Source organism: Sphaerodactylus townsendi, linkage group LG02 (genome assembly GCF_021028975.2).
Source record: "Sphaerodactylus townsendi isolate TG3544 linkage group LG02, MPM_Stown_v2.3, whole genome shotgun sequence".
NCBI classification, from domain to species: Eukaryota; Metazoa; Chordata; class Lepidosauria; order Squamata; family Sphaerodactylidae; genus Sphaerodactylus; species Sphaerodactylus townsendi.
Window position 1 is genome coordinate 166748749 of NC_059426.1, and position 15786 is coordinate 166764534.

General features: G+C 45.9%; 2 protein-coding genes across 2 annotated transcripts in view; one reads left to right on the forward strand and one right to left on the reverse strand.

The window, feature by feature from the left end:
- LOC125426857 (SERTA domain-containing protein 2-like) overlaps positions 1–15786 on the reverse strand; it is a 751974-nt gene that overhangs the window by 445906 nt on the left and 290282 nt on the right. The gene's annotated exons all lie outside the window — the stretch shown is intronic.
- AKT1 (AKT serine/threonine kinase 1) overlaps positions 1–15786 on the forward strand; it is a 151887-nt gene that overhangs the window by 9479 nt on the left and 126622 nt on the right. The window contains exon 2 of the mRNA XM_048485661.1: positions 12991–13138. Within this exon, the coding sequence (XP_048341618.1) occupies positions 13093–13138 (46 nt within the window). The 5' untranslated portion in view covers positions 12991–13092. The remainder of the gene's footprint in view (positions 1–12990; positions 13139–15786) is intronic.

Consider the following 15786-nt stretch of genomic DNA (forward strand, 5'->3'; position numbering starts at 1 on the left):
GGAGTTTGCTGGTGTTCCTCAGTCCTCTTGGCTGTGTTGTTGGTGTGGACTTTACCGATTCATTCATCCTGTAAGCATCTCCTTATCTGAACTGTATGTTTCAGCATTTCTTCATGTTGTTCCCGTGTGCAGACTCCTTCCCCTGTTTCTCTGAAACATCTGGGTGTCTTTGCAGAAAAGGATAGGCAGCTAGATTTTTCCAGGGCCCAAATCCAGCCCTCTGAGAAATAGTATGTGGCCTCAGCAATAGTCCCTTCTAATTGTTCCCCTCCACTGCGCGGAAGTTCACTACCACTGAGTGGAACTGAGCCGCCCAGGAGAGCTCACCCTGCCCAGCGGCTACCAAGTTTGCATGGCACCGCTATGGCGACTGCGCAGCCATGCGGCTTACGGGAACGTTGAGCCTTGCCGATAGTTAGCCCGAAGGGGGTTGCGAAGGGGGTTGCGAAAGGCACGTTCCGGCAAAGAGTCTTGGTGGAGATCCTGAGGCCATTCAAATGGGCTGTCCCATAAAACCTGTTGCTGACTTCCAGGGTTTTACTGTACCCTCCTAAACAAGCTTCTGAAATTAATGGCCCGCGGGTTTTGTGTTTATTTTGGTAGCTCAGGTGTCATCCATCTGCAGCCTGATAGAAAAGAGCTGCGCATTTGTTGTGAATTTTCCTGCCGGGGATCTGGTCTTGTTACAGCGATCAGACACGAATGTCTGTTTTTGAGTCTTCTTGTTACAGTGGAAAGGGAATCCTTAAAACCCAGCGTTTAACCCTGTGCGTTTTCATGTTGTAGTTTACACGGGGGATGCTTGCGGTGGGAGGGACGTTTCCCCTTCCTGTATAGGACGCTACATTAATTACCATGTTTAATTGAAGGGCTTTTGATAGCTTCAACAGGCAGAACAATCCGGTGGTTCCAATTAAGCTTGGCTTTCTTGAAAGCCGGCCTCCAGAGAGTCGTATACAGTCTACGAACGGGAGCTGAAGCGTCTGTTAGTTAATATTTACTCGGTTGTGGAGCTCTGCCCATGGTTGTAGTGTGTAGACAGGGCTTCCCTTCTTCACAGAATGCTGTCTCTTAGAAGCTAGGGAATTCTCTATTTCTGTACTAATTGAGCAGGGAGGGTAGAAAGATATTTCTCCTTCCTCTGTTGTGTGGAAGTCCCTGGCAGGGACATATAAACTCTCAGTGACCGTTTCCCACTGTTGCGTAACTGTGAGTCCATTGCCACAGCTAAATGGCTGGACTTGGACCCGAGAGAAGTTTGGTGCGCGGCCTTGAGGCACCCCTAGCATTCTGCCCTAAAGTACCTCACGAGGGTTTCTTATGCAGGGTAACTCACCATCTGTATTATCCTCAGCTCCTAAAGCAAAATGAAATTTATAGCCTTCCGTGATTACTGAGACTCAAGGTGGATTCTGTGGTGTGAGGCAATGCAACCAGGTAGCATGCGAGGTTTAATAAGCCATGCAAGAGAACTCAGATTGCAAAAAAATCAGAGACTCTGTGGAAGACGATCAGACGAGATGTGTCAAGTAGCATAGAAAAATGGAATTTCAAAAGAAAGAAACAATGCAGTAAGAGCAGGATAATACATATGACACACGGCGGCATATACAGACCTGTCGCTTTTATAAAGTTGTGTTCCTGAACCATCCTATAATGCTATAGTGATTAAAAGTATTGAACTCCGATCTGGAGAACCAGGTTTGTTTCCCCGTGCTTCTACGTGAGTGGCAGATTCTAATCAGGACAACCAAGTTTGTTTCCCTGCTTCTACACATGAAGCTTGTTGAGTGACCTTGGGACAGTCACAGTTCTCTCAGAACTCTCTCAGCCCCACCTACCGCACAAGGTGTCTGTTGGGGATGGGGGGGAGGAGAAGGGAAAGGACTTTGTAAGCCGCTTTGAGACTCTCTTACGGTTGAGAAAAGCAGGATATAAATCCAAACTCCTCCTCCTTCCTCTTCCCCGCTTCCTGAGCAATTCTGTTTATGCTAGAGGAATCTCAGAGGGGTTACAGCTTGGGCGGGCAGGGGGAGGCCTTGTTTGACAAATTAAAAGTCTCCAGAATCTCCAGAAGCAGCAGTGGCGTAGTCATTTATCTGTAACTATAACTGATAGCAGGAGTAACAATTTACTCTGTAATTGTCTATTTATAGTGCTGTATAATATTCTGCTAATTGTAGTATGGGCCACCCAAAGATACTCGCTTGCACATATGAACGCACTCTCTCTCCCTCCCCCCACCTCTGAAGAAGAAGAAGAAGAGTTTGGATTTATATCCCCCCTTTCTCTCCTGCAGGAGACTCAAAGGGGCTTACAATCTCCTTGCCCTTCCCCTCTCACAACAAACACCCTGTGAGGTAGGTGGGGCTGAGAGAGCTCCGAGAAGCTGTGACTAGCCCAAGGTCACCCAGCTGGTGTGTGTGGTTGTGCACAGGCTAATCTGAATTCCCCAGATAAGCCTCCACAGCTCAGGCGGCAGAACTGGGAATCAAACCCGGTTCCTCCAGATTACATACACGAGCTCTTAACCTCCTACGCCACTGCTGCTCTGGAAGATCTTCCCTTACAAACGAGTCTTAGTGACAGCAAAGGGGGTGTGTGAGGAGGGATACAGACTGTGAACAGATAATGTGATTAGGGCTTTGCAGAGAAAGTGGTGTGAATCTTCTCAGTAATTGACTGATCACATGGAATTTAAAATATGGGTGGTATAGAATCATAGAGTTGGAAGAGTCTCCAAGGGCCATCAAGTCCAACCCCCTGCAATGTAGGAACACATAATCAAAGCACTCCTGACGGATGGCCATCCAACTCCTATTTAAAAACCTCCAAAGAAGGAGACTCCACCACACTCTGAGGTAGTGCATTCCACTGTCGAACAGCCCTTAACAGTCAGGAAGCTTTTCCTGAGGTTTAGGTGGAATCTCTTTTCCTTCACCTTGAACCCATTACTCCCGGTCCTAGACTCTGGAGCAACAGAAAACAAACTTGCTCCCTCACCAACATGACATCCCTTCAAATATCTAATATTTCAAATATTTTACCAGTTTTGATTTTGGGTTCAAACTTTTGACTTACATTGCAATACAAATTCTTTAAATATTCGTGCTTTTTAAAACCTTGCGTTATCGCTGCTGTTTTAACTTGCATTGGCTTCTTTAGTATAGATGTACATTTTTAGGCATTCTGAAACCAAGAGGGAACGCTGTTACGTCTCTCCTACTTTGCAGGGGAGCAGGGAACCAGTCCGGGGAGGGGCGGTGGATAAAACTCATGCAATACTTCCTTATCAAACCTAACCTTATATTACTTCTTCCAACACATAAATGGTGACATTCATAGTTCTGTTAAAATAGAAGTGTGTGCCGTTGGTAAATTTATGAGATCGCAATATATAAAATGCTATAGTTTTGATCAAACTCAGTGCCAGAGAGAAATGCAAACTGCTTCGCCGCTGTGCTAGCGAGGCACATACGTTTTCATTTCTGCTGTCTTGAGGAATAGCGAAAATAAATGTTAGGAACAGAAACCATAAATTTTCTTGTAAACAAAGGGAGGTTAATGTTGTGGGTTTAGAAAGAGGCTTTGTACAGTCAAAGCATTAGAGACCATCAGCAGAGTTTAATATTGAACTAATGAAACTTTTCAACAAGATATTATTATTATGGCATGTGCGCACAGAGTATATTAATTGTGGACCGAGTTTGGTTGCATTTAAATAAAACCCTAGGAAATATATTGCACAAGAGAAGAAGAGAGTATTCCACTTGCACAATATATTTCCAAGGGTTAGTATTTAAATGCAACCAAAGTTGGTGACACAGTCAATATAGTATGTAGGGTAATAGGCGACCCATTCTCTCCTATTCTGCTGGTCCTTAGAGTGACCATAGTGATAAGCTGAGTCAGAAGTGTGATGCAGCAGCCAAGAAAGCCAATGTGATTCTGGGCTGTATCAATAGTGTAGTATCTAGATCGAGGGAGGTAATTGTACCTCTCTATTCTGCATTGGTTAGACCTCATCTGGAATATTGTGTACAGTTCTGGGCACCGCAGTTCAAGAAGGATATTGACAAGCTGGAACGGGTCCAGAGGAGGGCAACCAAAATGGTAAAAGGTCTAGAACCCATGCGCTATGAGGAGAAACTTAGAAAGCTGGGTATGTTTAGTTTGGTGAAGAGAAGGTGAAGAGATGACCTTATAGCCATGTTTAGATATTTGAAGAGATGTCATATTGGTGAGGGAGCAAGCTTGTTTTCTGCAGCTCCAGAGAGACAGTGGTGGCGAACCTATGGCACTCCAGATGTTCATGAACTACAGTTCCCATCAGTCCCTGCCAGCATGGCCAATTGGCCAATCAGGGGCTGTATTGTCGAAGGCTTTCACGGCCGGAATTAGTGCCCTCCTCTGGACCCGTTCCAGCTTGTCAATATCCTTCTTGAATTGCGGTGCCCAGAACTGTACACAATCAGGGGCTGATGGGAATTGTAGTCCATGAACATCTGGAGTGCCATAGGTTCGCCACCACGGGACTAGGACCTGGAGTAATGGGTTCAAGGTGAAAGAAAAGAGATTCCACCTAAACATCAGGAAAAAACTTCCTGACGGTAATGGCTGTTCGACAGTGGAATGCACTACTTTGGAGGGTGGTGGAGTCTCCTCCTTTGGAGGTTTTAAAAGAGAGGCTGGATGGCCAGGAGTTCTTTGATTGTGTGTTCATGCGTTGCAGGGGGTTGGACTTGATGGCCCTTGGGGTCTCTTCCAACTTTATGATTCTATGAAACCTCCCTCCTGTACTTTCTGGCTAGGAAATAGGTTTGGGATTAGGAAATAATATTCCATCTTCTGTTCTTTGGCCAGCTGGCCAGTGGTCAGTTTCAGCTTCAAGCCCAGCTAGTGGTTGTGGGTCGGGGTGCTAGCATCCAGGTTGGGCCCGGAGTTCTCTTTGAATGACAGCTAATTTTCAGGTTACAGAGATGAGTTCCCCTGGAGGAAACACAGCCTTGAAGGGCGGACTGTGGCATCACTTCCTTGCTGGGCTCTCTGCCCAAGCAAGATGCTGACCCCAAATCTCTCGAAAGTTTCCCAAGCCAGAGTTGGCAACCGTACGTAGCGGGAGGGTAGAAACTGGTGCAGAAGGCATGCCCAATTTCCATTTGGCAGCCACCACCTCTGCCTATTCCTCTTCCACCTGTCTGCATGCTTGCAGGTAAGACTCTTGGGAGGAAACATGGGATAAAAAATACTAGCTGCTGCTGATGCAATGTAGTTGGTTGTCGCCTTGTCCTATTCTCCTTCCTTTTCAGCCGCTCAAATCTGGGGGGGAGTCTTTTCCAGATAATATACCACAGTATTCTGTCAGCTTTGAATATCTTGGTCAACACATGAATAAATTAGCGCCGCATATAAACCGCAGCGAAGCGTAAGCGTCGCTGAGGACTGATGGTGCTTTATTAAGCTGTGAGGCTTGGCAGCGGCGGGGGTGGGGGAGAACGGGTGGGATTTCGGTACCGAACATGCAAACCAACCAGATCTTTCTTCTCCTTCTTGCTGCCCTCCCCCCTTCCTCTGTAACTCAAAGTGTAAAGTACAATCGCTGTTCATCTTTTGGCACCATTCCCTCACGTGGCCACGGACTAGACCAGCCAGCCACCGTCTCCTCAGATGACCTCTCTTAGCCGTAAGTATAGGAATGCTTCCCAAACAAGGTCGTGCTGGTCCGGTTGGCTTTCATTTTTTTAAATTTCATTTCTTTGTAATTTTCCCTTCACTCCTTCAGCACGAGCTGTCTGTGAGTAAATGATAGCAGGGATGGAAGCGACCCCCCCCCCCCAAGGTATTGTGAAAAAAGGTATTGTGGATTATACAACCAAGCATCAACCTTTTTGGTTCCATCCTAAAATTGCTTTGCAAGTTCCTAGTTTGACAATGCGGATTCTTTTTAAAAAAAATAATTTTTTATTGTATCATTTGAATATTCCATTTTACATTAATACACTTCTTCATTCGTTTTCAAACAATACATTTTCCCCCTTTTCCCCCTCCCCCCTGTATTTTCTTCATAGTTTTATTAAACAAACAGCAGTAAGTTCATTCTTTGTAATCTCTTCTCCCATATCTCCTCATTGACTCCAGCTTCTTTCATCCAGTCCGCATATATAGTCCATATCTTCAAAATTTCGCTTGGTTTATCTTGCCACAGTTTATTTTTTGTTGTTATTTCGAAAATGTCCAGTGTCACTTGTTCCCAGATATATTCCAACCATTTCTGGATTGTCCATTTTTTCTTTTCTTTCCAGCCTAAAGCAATTGTTGCATGTGCTGCTTTGATCAGTATTTTATACATATGGCTATATTTTTATCTACCCTTCTATCCTCCATTACACCCATGAACATTAAATCATTATTTATCCCAATATTAATCTTCACCAGTTTCTCGATATATAACATTACAGTTGTCCAAAATTTTTTCACTTCTATAGATTCCGTCCACATATGGCTATAACATGCCTCCTGATCTCCGCAGTGCCAGCATTTAGGACTCTATGCGGATTCTGCACCCCTCTAGCTGTTTCTTTCTTTGTGAGGGTGGAGTACAGATATTTTAAGAAACTTGTCGAGCACTTTCAAGGGGTCCAGAGGGTGACTGTTTCTGCATTTGTTTCTCTTGGTTCCTTGAATCCTAGAACTCCACTGGTCGAGCTTTCCTATGCAAACAGGAAGCTCTGTTTACTCCTCCCTGTTTTTTTTTCTGCCTGCCCACTCATTTAGGTTATAGAGGGCTGTACATATGCAAAAAGTGGTGCTAGATGCAGGATTCAGTATTTAAATTCCACTTATATTCCTCTTCACCTTTGGAATTATATTTGAGATCGACCGCCGCTGAGTTGAGCTGGGGCTACTGATACTGATATGAAATTCTGGATATGTGAAGCTGTGGAGTTACTGGATGTTTAAAATGTTTTAATTAAGACGTTATTTATGATTTTATTGGGGTTGTTGATGATTGATATGGTGGATTAAACTGTACACCGCCCAGAGCCCTCAGGGGATGGGGCGGTATATTAAATTGAAACAATAAATAGACAGACAGATAGATAGATAGACAGACAATCCTGCCTGTAACATTTTTTTTAAAAAAGCAAAATTCTAGTTTTGGAGGATGTGAAAAGCATCAATCTGGGTACCCCTCACCTGGTGCAATCTTTGCATCTGGAGGGAAACGGAACGGCAGGTAACAGTGGTAAAAAAAGTGGATAGTGGGGTTTTTTGTTTTGGTGTGCCTGCATTCCCATTGGCCCTTCTTGAGGTCACCTGGGGGAATGAATTGGCGGTGGTTTCAAGATGTGCAGAAGGAAGTCCTTGGGCATGCAGTGTATAATTCTGTGACTTGACCACTGCAGGATGTGGCGATGACTACCACATACGTGACTTTTACAAGGGGTAGAAAATTTCACAGAGGGTAGCTTTATGAATAGGTTTCTGCTGTGATGGCTGAATGCTTGTATTGGTTAAGCACAGTGGTGATGGCATTAGCAGTTTTTTTAAGCATAAGCATTTATTGTCATTGGGCACGCACAATGAAATTTACAGCAGCATTCCTCAATGCACACAATTTCAGACTCATACCCCATCCTCACTTTCCCCTTCCTCCACCCATCCCTACACAGCCCCAAACACATCAGCACGAAGCCACGGAGTTTAGCATAGCCATAGCTCTAGAGTAGAAGTTGTCTCTAAGCCTCTTTGTCCTAGTTTTGATAGACCTGTATCGTCTGCCGGATGGTAACAGTTCAAAAAGAGAGTGTGCTTTGATGGGGTTCTGTCCCTCCCAACATTTTGGGCTTTCTTCAGCCTCCCACCATAGAGGCCCTCCACAGGGGAGAGTGCAGCCGATAATCCTTTCTACAGTAGTGATCACCCTTTGGAGCGCCTTCCCATTCGCTAATTTCAGGAATCTCGGGAGAACCATACACAGATGCAGTAGGTTAAGACACTCTCTATGGCACAGCGGTAAAAGGACACCAGGAGTTTTCCATTCAGTTGTTGTTTCCTTAAAAGTCTCAGATAGTACAGTCTTTGCTGGGCCTTCTTAACCACCGTGGCAGTCTGTACGCCCCAGGTCAAGTCCTCTTTAAAGACTAGTGAAAGGTTGGATTTCTGGTCAGTCGGCTATCAAGTTTCAGTTGACTACCTACTGTCTGGAAATAGGCAAATATTCTATGAAGCCAAGAATTCTGCTATGTGGACAGTGGCGATTTCCTTTAGTCCTCGTGAACAGTATCTACTGATGGACTTGGCTTCCACAAATCTGTCAAATCCCATTTTATCGCCAACCATGCCTGTGGCTTTCACTATATCAACTCTCAATAAATTCTCTGATGTAATTATGCTACTGAGTGCAGAAACACTTTTATTTTGTCTATCCTGGATTTATTGCCCATCGGCTTCTGAATTCCAGCATTATGGGAGAGGAAGAAGAAATTCTCCAGGTCCACTTTATCCATCCCGTGCATAATTTTATAAGCCTATACCAGTGATGGCGAACCTATGGCACAGGTGCCAGAGGTGGCACTCGGAGCCCTCTCTGTGGGCACGTGCGCACAGAGTTCGTCATGTGGGGGGTGGAAAATCACACACACCACACACACACACATCTAGGCTGGCCTGGGCCACTGAACACAATGTGCGCACACCACAGTGCAATTTGGGCACTTGGTCTCAAAAAGGTTCGCCATCACTGGCCTATACTCTTCTCTCTTTTTAGTTAATTTTTTCCTCCTCATCTGATAAGCCCCAGATGCTACATCCTTTGCTTCCCTTAATCATATTGCTTGGGGAATAACCATTGATAAACACATCAGTCAGTGATGGCTGTTTGGAACCTCTTTGTAGGGTTTGTTCTGGGGAAGACTTTGGCCCCTGCTTGTAAGTCTTCTGGGAGGGGGGTTCCCACCTGCCGCATCCTTGCCACGATGATTCATTTCCCCTGTCTCCAAATCTGGGATGCTGAAATAAATCTCCTTCTGGTAGTTTGATCAAAACTGGGTTTGGGCTTACACACGGTAGAGAACACACTGAAAACAACATGCTTTGTTGATGAGAGTATAGGGAAGGTTCCGGCTTAAGCATGAGGTAAAGGTGCAATAAATTAACAAGAAGAAGAGTTTGTATTTAAACCCTGCTTTTCTCAACCGTTAGAAAGTCTTAAAGTGGCTTACAAACTCCTTTCCTTTCCCCACAACAGACACCTTGTGAGGCAGGTGTGGCTGAGAGAGTTTTGAGATAACTGTGACTAGCCCAAGGTTATCTAGCAGGCTTGATATGGAGGAGTTGGGAAACAAACCTGGTTCACTAGATTACAGTCCACCACTCTTAAACACTACACCACGCTGGCTTTAGCTTCTTAGCATACTCTCAAATATACAAAGGGAAACAGGATTCAAAATCTTCAAATCAATATAAGTAACAAAGGAACAGGTAGGAAATGCAGAAAGATAGTCCTTGGACTGTTACTGGTATTGGGTCACACTCGGGAACAGGAGGAAATGGCGGATGAAGTTACAGTTTTACTTACGTCTTTATGTGGAACAGGGGCGGTTTGCCATTGTCTTCCCCTGTCTTCTACACTTTACCCCCAACAAGCTGGGTATTCATTTTACTGACCTCGGAGGGAAGGAAGGCCAAGTGAACCTTGAGCCAACAATCTAAAACTGACTTAGGTCGGGATCGAACTCAGGCGGATTCCGCATGGGCCAAAAAGAGCGGTGTGAAAAGGGTGTAAAAGGGTTTACACCGTTTTCACACTGTTTTCACACTGCTGTTTTTGACCCATGCGGAATCTGCCTCAGATTGTGAGCGCAGCTCGGACTGCAGGACAGCAGCTTACCACTCTGTGCCACAGAGCTTAGCCAAAAAAGCTATAGTGTGGAACACCCATCACCAAAGGGCAAATGCAGTTTTGAAAAGGGATCACTATTTGGAACATGAGACACTCAATTGCCACCTCTAGTGAAAAAATGTTTTAGTTTTCTTGTTGTTTCTTTGGAATTACACTGGCTAAACAGACAGGAGGCAATTCCTTAGTTCAGATAACAAAAACTTCCTTTTGGATACCACAACGTTGACAGTTTCCACTCCGCAAACTCATGTTCTCCACACGTCACTCGTTGTCTAGTCCAGACCAGACTGCAACGAGGGTGGTGGTGGTTGGAGAACATGGAGGGACGATGACGACAGGAGGAAATGATGGATGAAGTTACAATTTTACTTACGTCTTTATGTGGAACAGGGTATAGTAAACGTCATGATGTGATGTCACCCCGTGGATCAGTAGTAGCTTGGTGCTTGCACAGGGGTTACCTTTTTGAGCACCAGTATTGGGTCTGACTTCCCTTAGCAGCATTGGGGGGGGGAGGTATTTGGGGTGAGGGAACGGGTGAACATCCCACTAGCACAGTGATGGCGAACCTTTGGCACTTCAGATGTTATGGACTACAATTCCCATCAGCCCCTGCCAGCATGGCCAATTGACCAGGCTGGCAGGGGCTGATGGGAATTGTAGTCCATAACATCTGAAGTGCCAAAGGTTCGCCACCACGGCACTAGCATGTGACAATACTTTCAGTGATAAACTGGAAGTGGAGTCATGACTTTGAGGGTGACACTGTGGGATGTGTTTGTGCATATTGAGGCAGGAAAATGTCTGCATTATTCTCTTCACAAAAAAGTACCAGCAGTGCATAGTAGGAGGATGGTGTGTGCGGGTGTGATGCCCCCTCAATCCTACCAAAATTGATTGAATGAGGCTGAAGAGTATGGCTACATTTTTTAGGAATTGAAATGAAGGAATCCTATGGTGCCTTCCAGTTTCTCTCCTGGGGGGGCTGACGTTGACCAATTTTGTGCCTCCCCCCCCCGGCTTCCTTGGCAAGGACTAGCAGTTGGGAGACAGGTAGAATTGGTGGCTTAATGTCTTTATTGCACCCCCAGTACTTCTTGGTTTGACAGAACAACGGCCAGACCAGTGACCTAAGTCTGTCACTGGAGTGTTGTGTGGTTCCTGGGCTGTATGGGTCGCAGTTCCGAGTAGCCTTTTCCTTTGACGCTTCACTCAGTACCCTTGTACTGTTGCATCTTCAGAGAATTTTATTAGTCTGGTCAGCTGCACCAGGAGTGGCGCGATTTCACTTCTGGCTTCACACATCGACGCTAAAGTCTGAAAAACAGATAAACAACCTTTGCAGAAGTGCTCCTGTGGTAGTGTGTGTTTGTTTTTTCTTTATGTATCATTGACAAAGTTTTCAATGTGGAATAGCAGTTAAATAGTCTGGTAAATTTTAAGTGCCCAGATCTAAATGGCTCCAGGACTGGAATCTGAATCCACTTAGATATTAGTTACTTTGAGGGTTTGGAGTAAAGACATATCAAGGGCACCTGCTCTAGTGTCTCTCCCCTGACTCCCTTTACTTCAGAATCCGTGGCAGCTGGCCTGGAAGCTGGGGGGGGGCTGGGCTCCGGCAGTGGGTGGTCCTTGGTGCAGGTGTGCGCCTGTGGACATGGGATACCCCATGCAGAGGCGGGATCCAGCAGGTTCTCACAGGTTCCCGAGAGTAGGTTACTAATTATTTGTGTGTGCCGAGAGGGGGTTACTAATTGGTGATTTTGCCACGTGATTTTGGCCTTAGTTACGCCCCTCCTCTCAGCAGTAGTGCGCAGAACTTGAAGCAGTCTAGCAGGAGGTGCACTGGCGTGCGTGGCAGCCTGCGCCTGCGTGCATTCGTTTCCTGCCCAAGGACTGGTGCACCGGGGCTGGGCGGCCCCTCTTGCCTGGCCAGGCCCCCCCCCAGGAATGCCCCCACTCTGAATGCCCGGCCACGCCTCCCCCTGGCTCAGTGGGCTCCCACCCAGCCCCATTACATGCTTACGCCACAGTTTGAATCCCACCACCATGGGAACCTGTTACTAACATTTTTGGATCCCACCACTGACCCCATGTCTCCATGGGTGGTATGCCCCTGATTCAGAGACTACCAAGGAAGTAGATGGGAAACTACCAAGGAAACCCAGGGTTGCTACAAAGAGCCAGGCAAGGGCAAATTACCTTTGTTATCGCTTGTCTAGAAAATCCCGTGGCAGTGATGGCAAACCGTTTTGAGACCGAGTGCCCAAATTGCAACCTGAAACCCACCTGTTTATTGCAAAGTGCCAACACGGCAATTTACCCTGAATACTGAGGTTTTAGTTTAGAAAAAACAGTTGGCTCCGAGGCACCATATGTTACTCTAGGGTAAGCTTTAGCAAAGCAACCGTGCAAAATAGTTCTCATTGGGTGAATCAATGCATCTCAGAGGGTTTGCTCGGTCCTAGCAAGCCCCATTGCCAGCAACCTGCTTTACCTCCCAGGATCGCATTCTGAGGCCAGGCCTAGATGTGTGTGTGTGTGGGGGGGGATTTTCCGCCCCCCCACATGATGAACTCTGTGCACCTATGTCTGCACAGAAAGGGGCTCCGAGCCTCAACCCTCTGGTATCCGTGCAAGGTAGGTTCTGCCACCATGTCCCGGGGGCATCACAAGTGGGAGGCTTTGACCACACTTCCTTGCAATCAAATTCCAAATGCTAATGAAACCGGCCAGATTCTCACGTGAAAAAATGTAACAGGAGATTTATGTTTGTGCTTAGCGCAGGAAACAGTCTAGTTTTTCATTGCCGTGTCTCACGTGGTGCTCTGTATTGAAACTTGTTTCCACATTTCACGCCTGACCACTTGGAATCGGCTGAAACCCCCATCCCAAACCAGGACTTCCCCTTCTTTGGTTTCTTTTGGATTCTCCATCGTATTAATATTTCTCTCCCCCTCCTCTCACGTTAAACAGACAACAAGAAGCCTGCGTTGTGCCTCTCAGTTTATAGCAGTTCCATTTCTGTGTCTCTTACTGTCTGTTTGAATCGATTGACACTGGTTTTCTGTTCCCTTTTTTTGCAGGAATAGCTGAAAAGTGGAGCAAGGAAGGGGGGAGGCCGTGTTCTGCGTGGCGGGGGCTGAACTTCTGGCGTCGGTCGCTTGCTTGAGAGACGTCCCGCCATTATGAATGAAGTCGCAATAGTGAAGGAAGGCTGGCTCCACAAACGTGGTAAGTGCCTATCTTTTCTTCTTCTTTGGCCAGTGAAATGTAGTCCACTTTTGGCCAAGTATCTCAGAAGGTTCCAACCAATTTTTACGCAAATAACTTCTCAGTAGGACTTCTGCTTTCTCTGTTGATCATATTCCTTGCCTATTATGAGTCAGTCATTTACCATTCCTTTACTCATTTATCTGTTTGTTGCTCTCTTTTCTCTTCTTTTTGGCCAAGTGTTCAACTTTTGGCCAAGTATCTCAGAAGGTTCCAACCAACGTGTTCAACTTTTGGCCAAGTATCTCAGAAGGTTCCAACCAATTTTTGTGCAAAGAACTTCTTCTAGTCGGATCTCTCGCTTTCTCTGCTTGATCGGTGCCTTGCCTATTATGAGTCAGCCGTTCACCATTCCTTTACTTATTCATCTGTTCGTTCCTCTCTTTTCTCTTCTTTTTGGCCAAGTGTTCAACTTTTGGCCAAGTATCTCAGAAGGTTCCAACCAATTTTTACACAAATAACTTCTCAGTAGAACTTCTGCTTTCTCTGTTGATCATATTCCTTGCCTATTATGAGTCAGTCATTTACCATTCCTTTACTCATTTATCTGTTTGTTGCTCTCTTTTCTCTTCTTTTTGGCCAAGTGTTCAACTTTTGGCCAAGTATCTCAGAAGGTTCCAATCAACGTGTTCAACTTTTGGCCAAGTATCTCAGAAGGTTCCAACCAATTTTTGTGCAAAGAACTTCTCAGTCGGACTTCTGCTTTCTCTGTTGATCATATTCCTTGCCTATTACGAGTCAGCCGTTCACCATTCCTTTACTTATTCATCTGTTCGTTCCTCTCTTTTCTCTTCCCCTCCCCTGCTCCTTTTATAATTGATAAGCTCCATGAAACAGTGCCTTAAGCGTTTTCGAAAACACACTGTGTTCTACGAGAAGGTGGTAAAATGAAAACAATAATAAATTGTCACTTCAGAGCTACGATAACCCAATAAAACGATGAGTGTTGTCGTCTTTTTTTTTAAAGCTCAAATAGTTTGATTTCTAAAATTGTGCTTATAAATGCTGCCCGTCTGAGACTGGGGGGCAGGTGGGATCTTTTTGAACGGACGTGCTGACTCGTTCCTTTTAGAAGCTCTGTAGTTTTCCTTCAGCAAATGGGGCATGTTTATAGGAACTAGCAGTCACAGAATTAATTTACAGGGGTTTTCTCACTTTGTGGTATGATTTCTCTGTAAACAAAATAACTCCGAACGTGTCGCCAGAGTTTGACTGATTTGTGAGAACAGGATCTGGGTGTAGGCTGTATTTCACGTCAGGTATTTCAATGTAAGTATTTCTTGTCAGTCTTTGGTTCCAAAAGGAACAGTCTGGAGGCTGCCAGTACACCAGAGGGATTATACCTGAGGACTTAATAGTCCAGGGCTGAGCGGAGTTGAGTTGTGTCTTTGCTGCAGCATACCATATTAGGAAAGCTTTGCTAGAATGCTGAATGAGTTTTAAGCAGAAGGCCACAATATGGTGGAAATGTACAGATGGAAGTGGGTGTAGCACTGTTTAGGGAGGCCCAAGCCCTGGCAACTGAGTTCAGTTTTGCAGGGCCTGTAAGACAGATACCTCTTCCGCACATGCAGAATAATGCACTTTCAATCCACTTTCACAATTGTTTACAAGTGGATTTTGCTATTCTGCCCAGCTGCAAAGTGCATTGAAAGTGGATTCTGCATGTGCGGAAGGGGCGTTAGGGCAACAGATTATGATCTGGCAGACCCCAGTTCAAATCCCCGCCCTGCCATGGAAGTTTGCAGGGTGACCTTTGGCCAATCTTTCTCTCTCTCTCACTCTCTCTCTCTCTCTCTCTCTCACTCCCTCCTTCTCTTCCTCTCTCCCCCCTCTCTCTCTCCCCCTCTCCCCTTTCCCTCCCTCCCTCCCTCTCTCTCTCTCCCTCTCTCCCCCCCTCTCTCTCCCTCTCCCCCCCTCTCTCTGCCTAATGGACTTCATAGGGCTGTTGTGAACTTAATGGAGGGGAGGAGAATCACAGAAGAAGAGTCCCCATTGAGGAGAAAGGCAGGGTATCAATGAAGTAAGAGCATGTTATTTTTGTTTCAGAGGGTAGCAGTGTTGGTAAGTTGGATTCGAATCCAGCAGCCCCAAATTTGTTGGCCTCTCAGGTACTACTGGACTTAAATATGACCATAGTTATAGATCCTTTCGTTGCTGTTCTTTTGATGTTACTTTTACCTTATATCACAGATGGTTACTATAACAGTTTTTCTCCCCAAAGCCTTGTACTAGAGTTCTGCCCTTCTGCGGTCCTCAATTTTACCCAGATCACCCAGAAATAATGTATCTATGCTTGAATTTGAACCTGGGACTTTGCAATCCAGGCGTGGCAGTTTGTGCACTGTCCCCACACTGGTCTTTTTCTCTTTCTCAGCCAGGGGCATATTTAGGGTGGGGCAAACTGGGGCACCATTTGACTGGGGGCGCCCTGGCTGCCCCCTTTGCAAGCCCTTACCACCATTGCTGCTGTACCTTCTCCTTGCTCCTCCAGGGTTGGGGCCAGCTTCCATGGTTCCCGCTCAGGCTTGCCCCACTAGCTACCACCTGCCTCTCCCCAGTACTTGGAGGGCAGAGCATGCAGGCGGCAAAGCAGACACCTTTCTGGA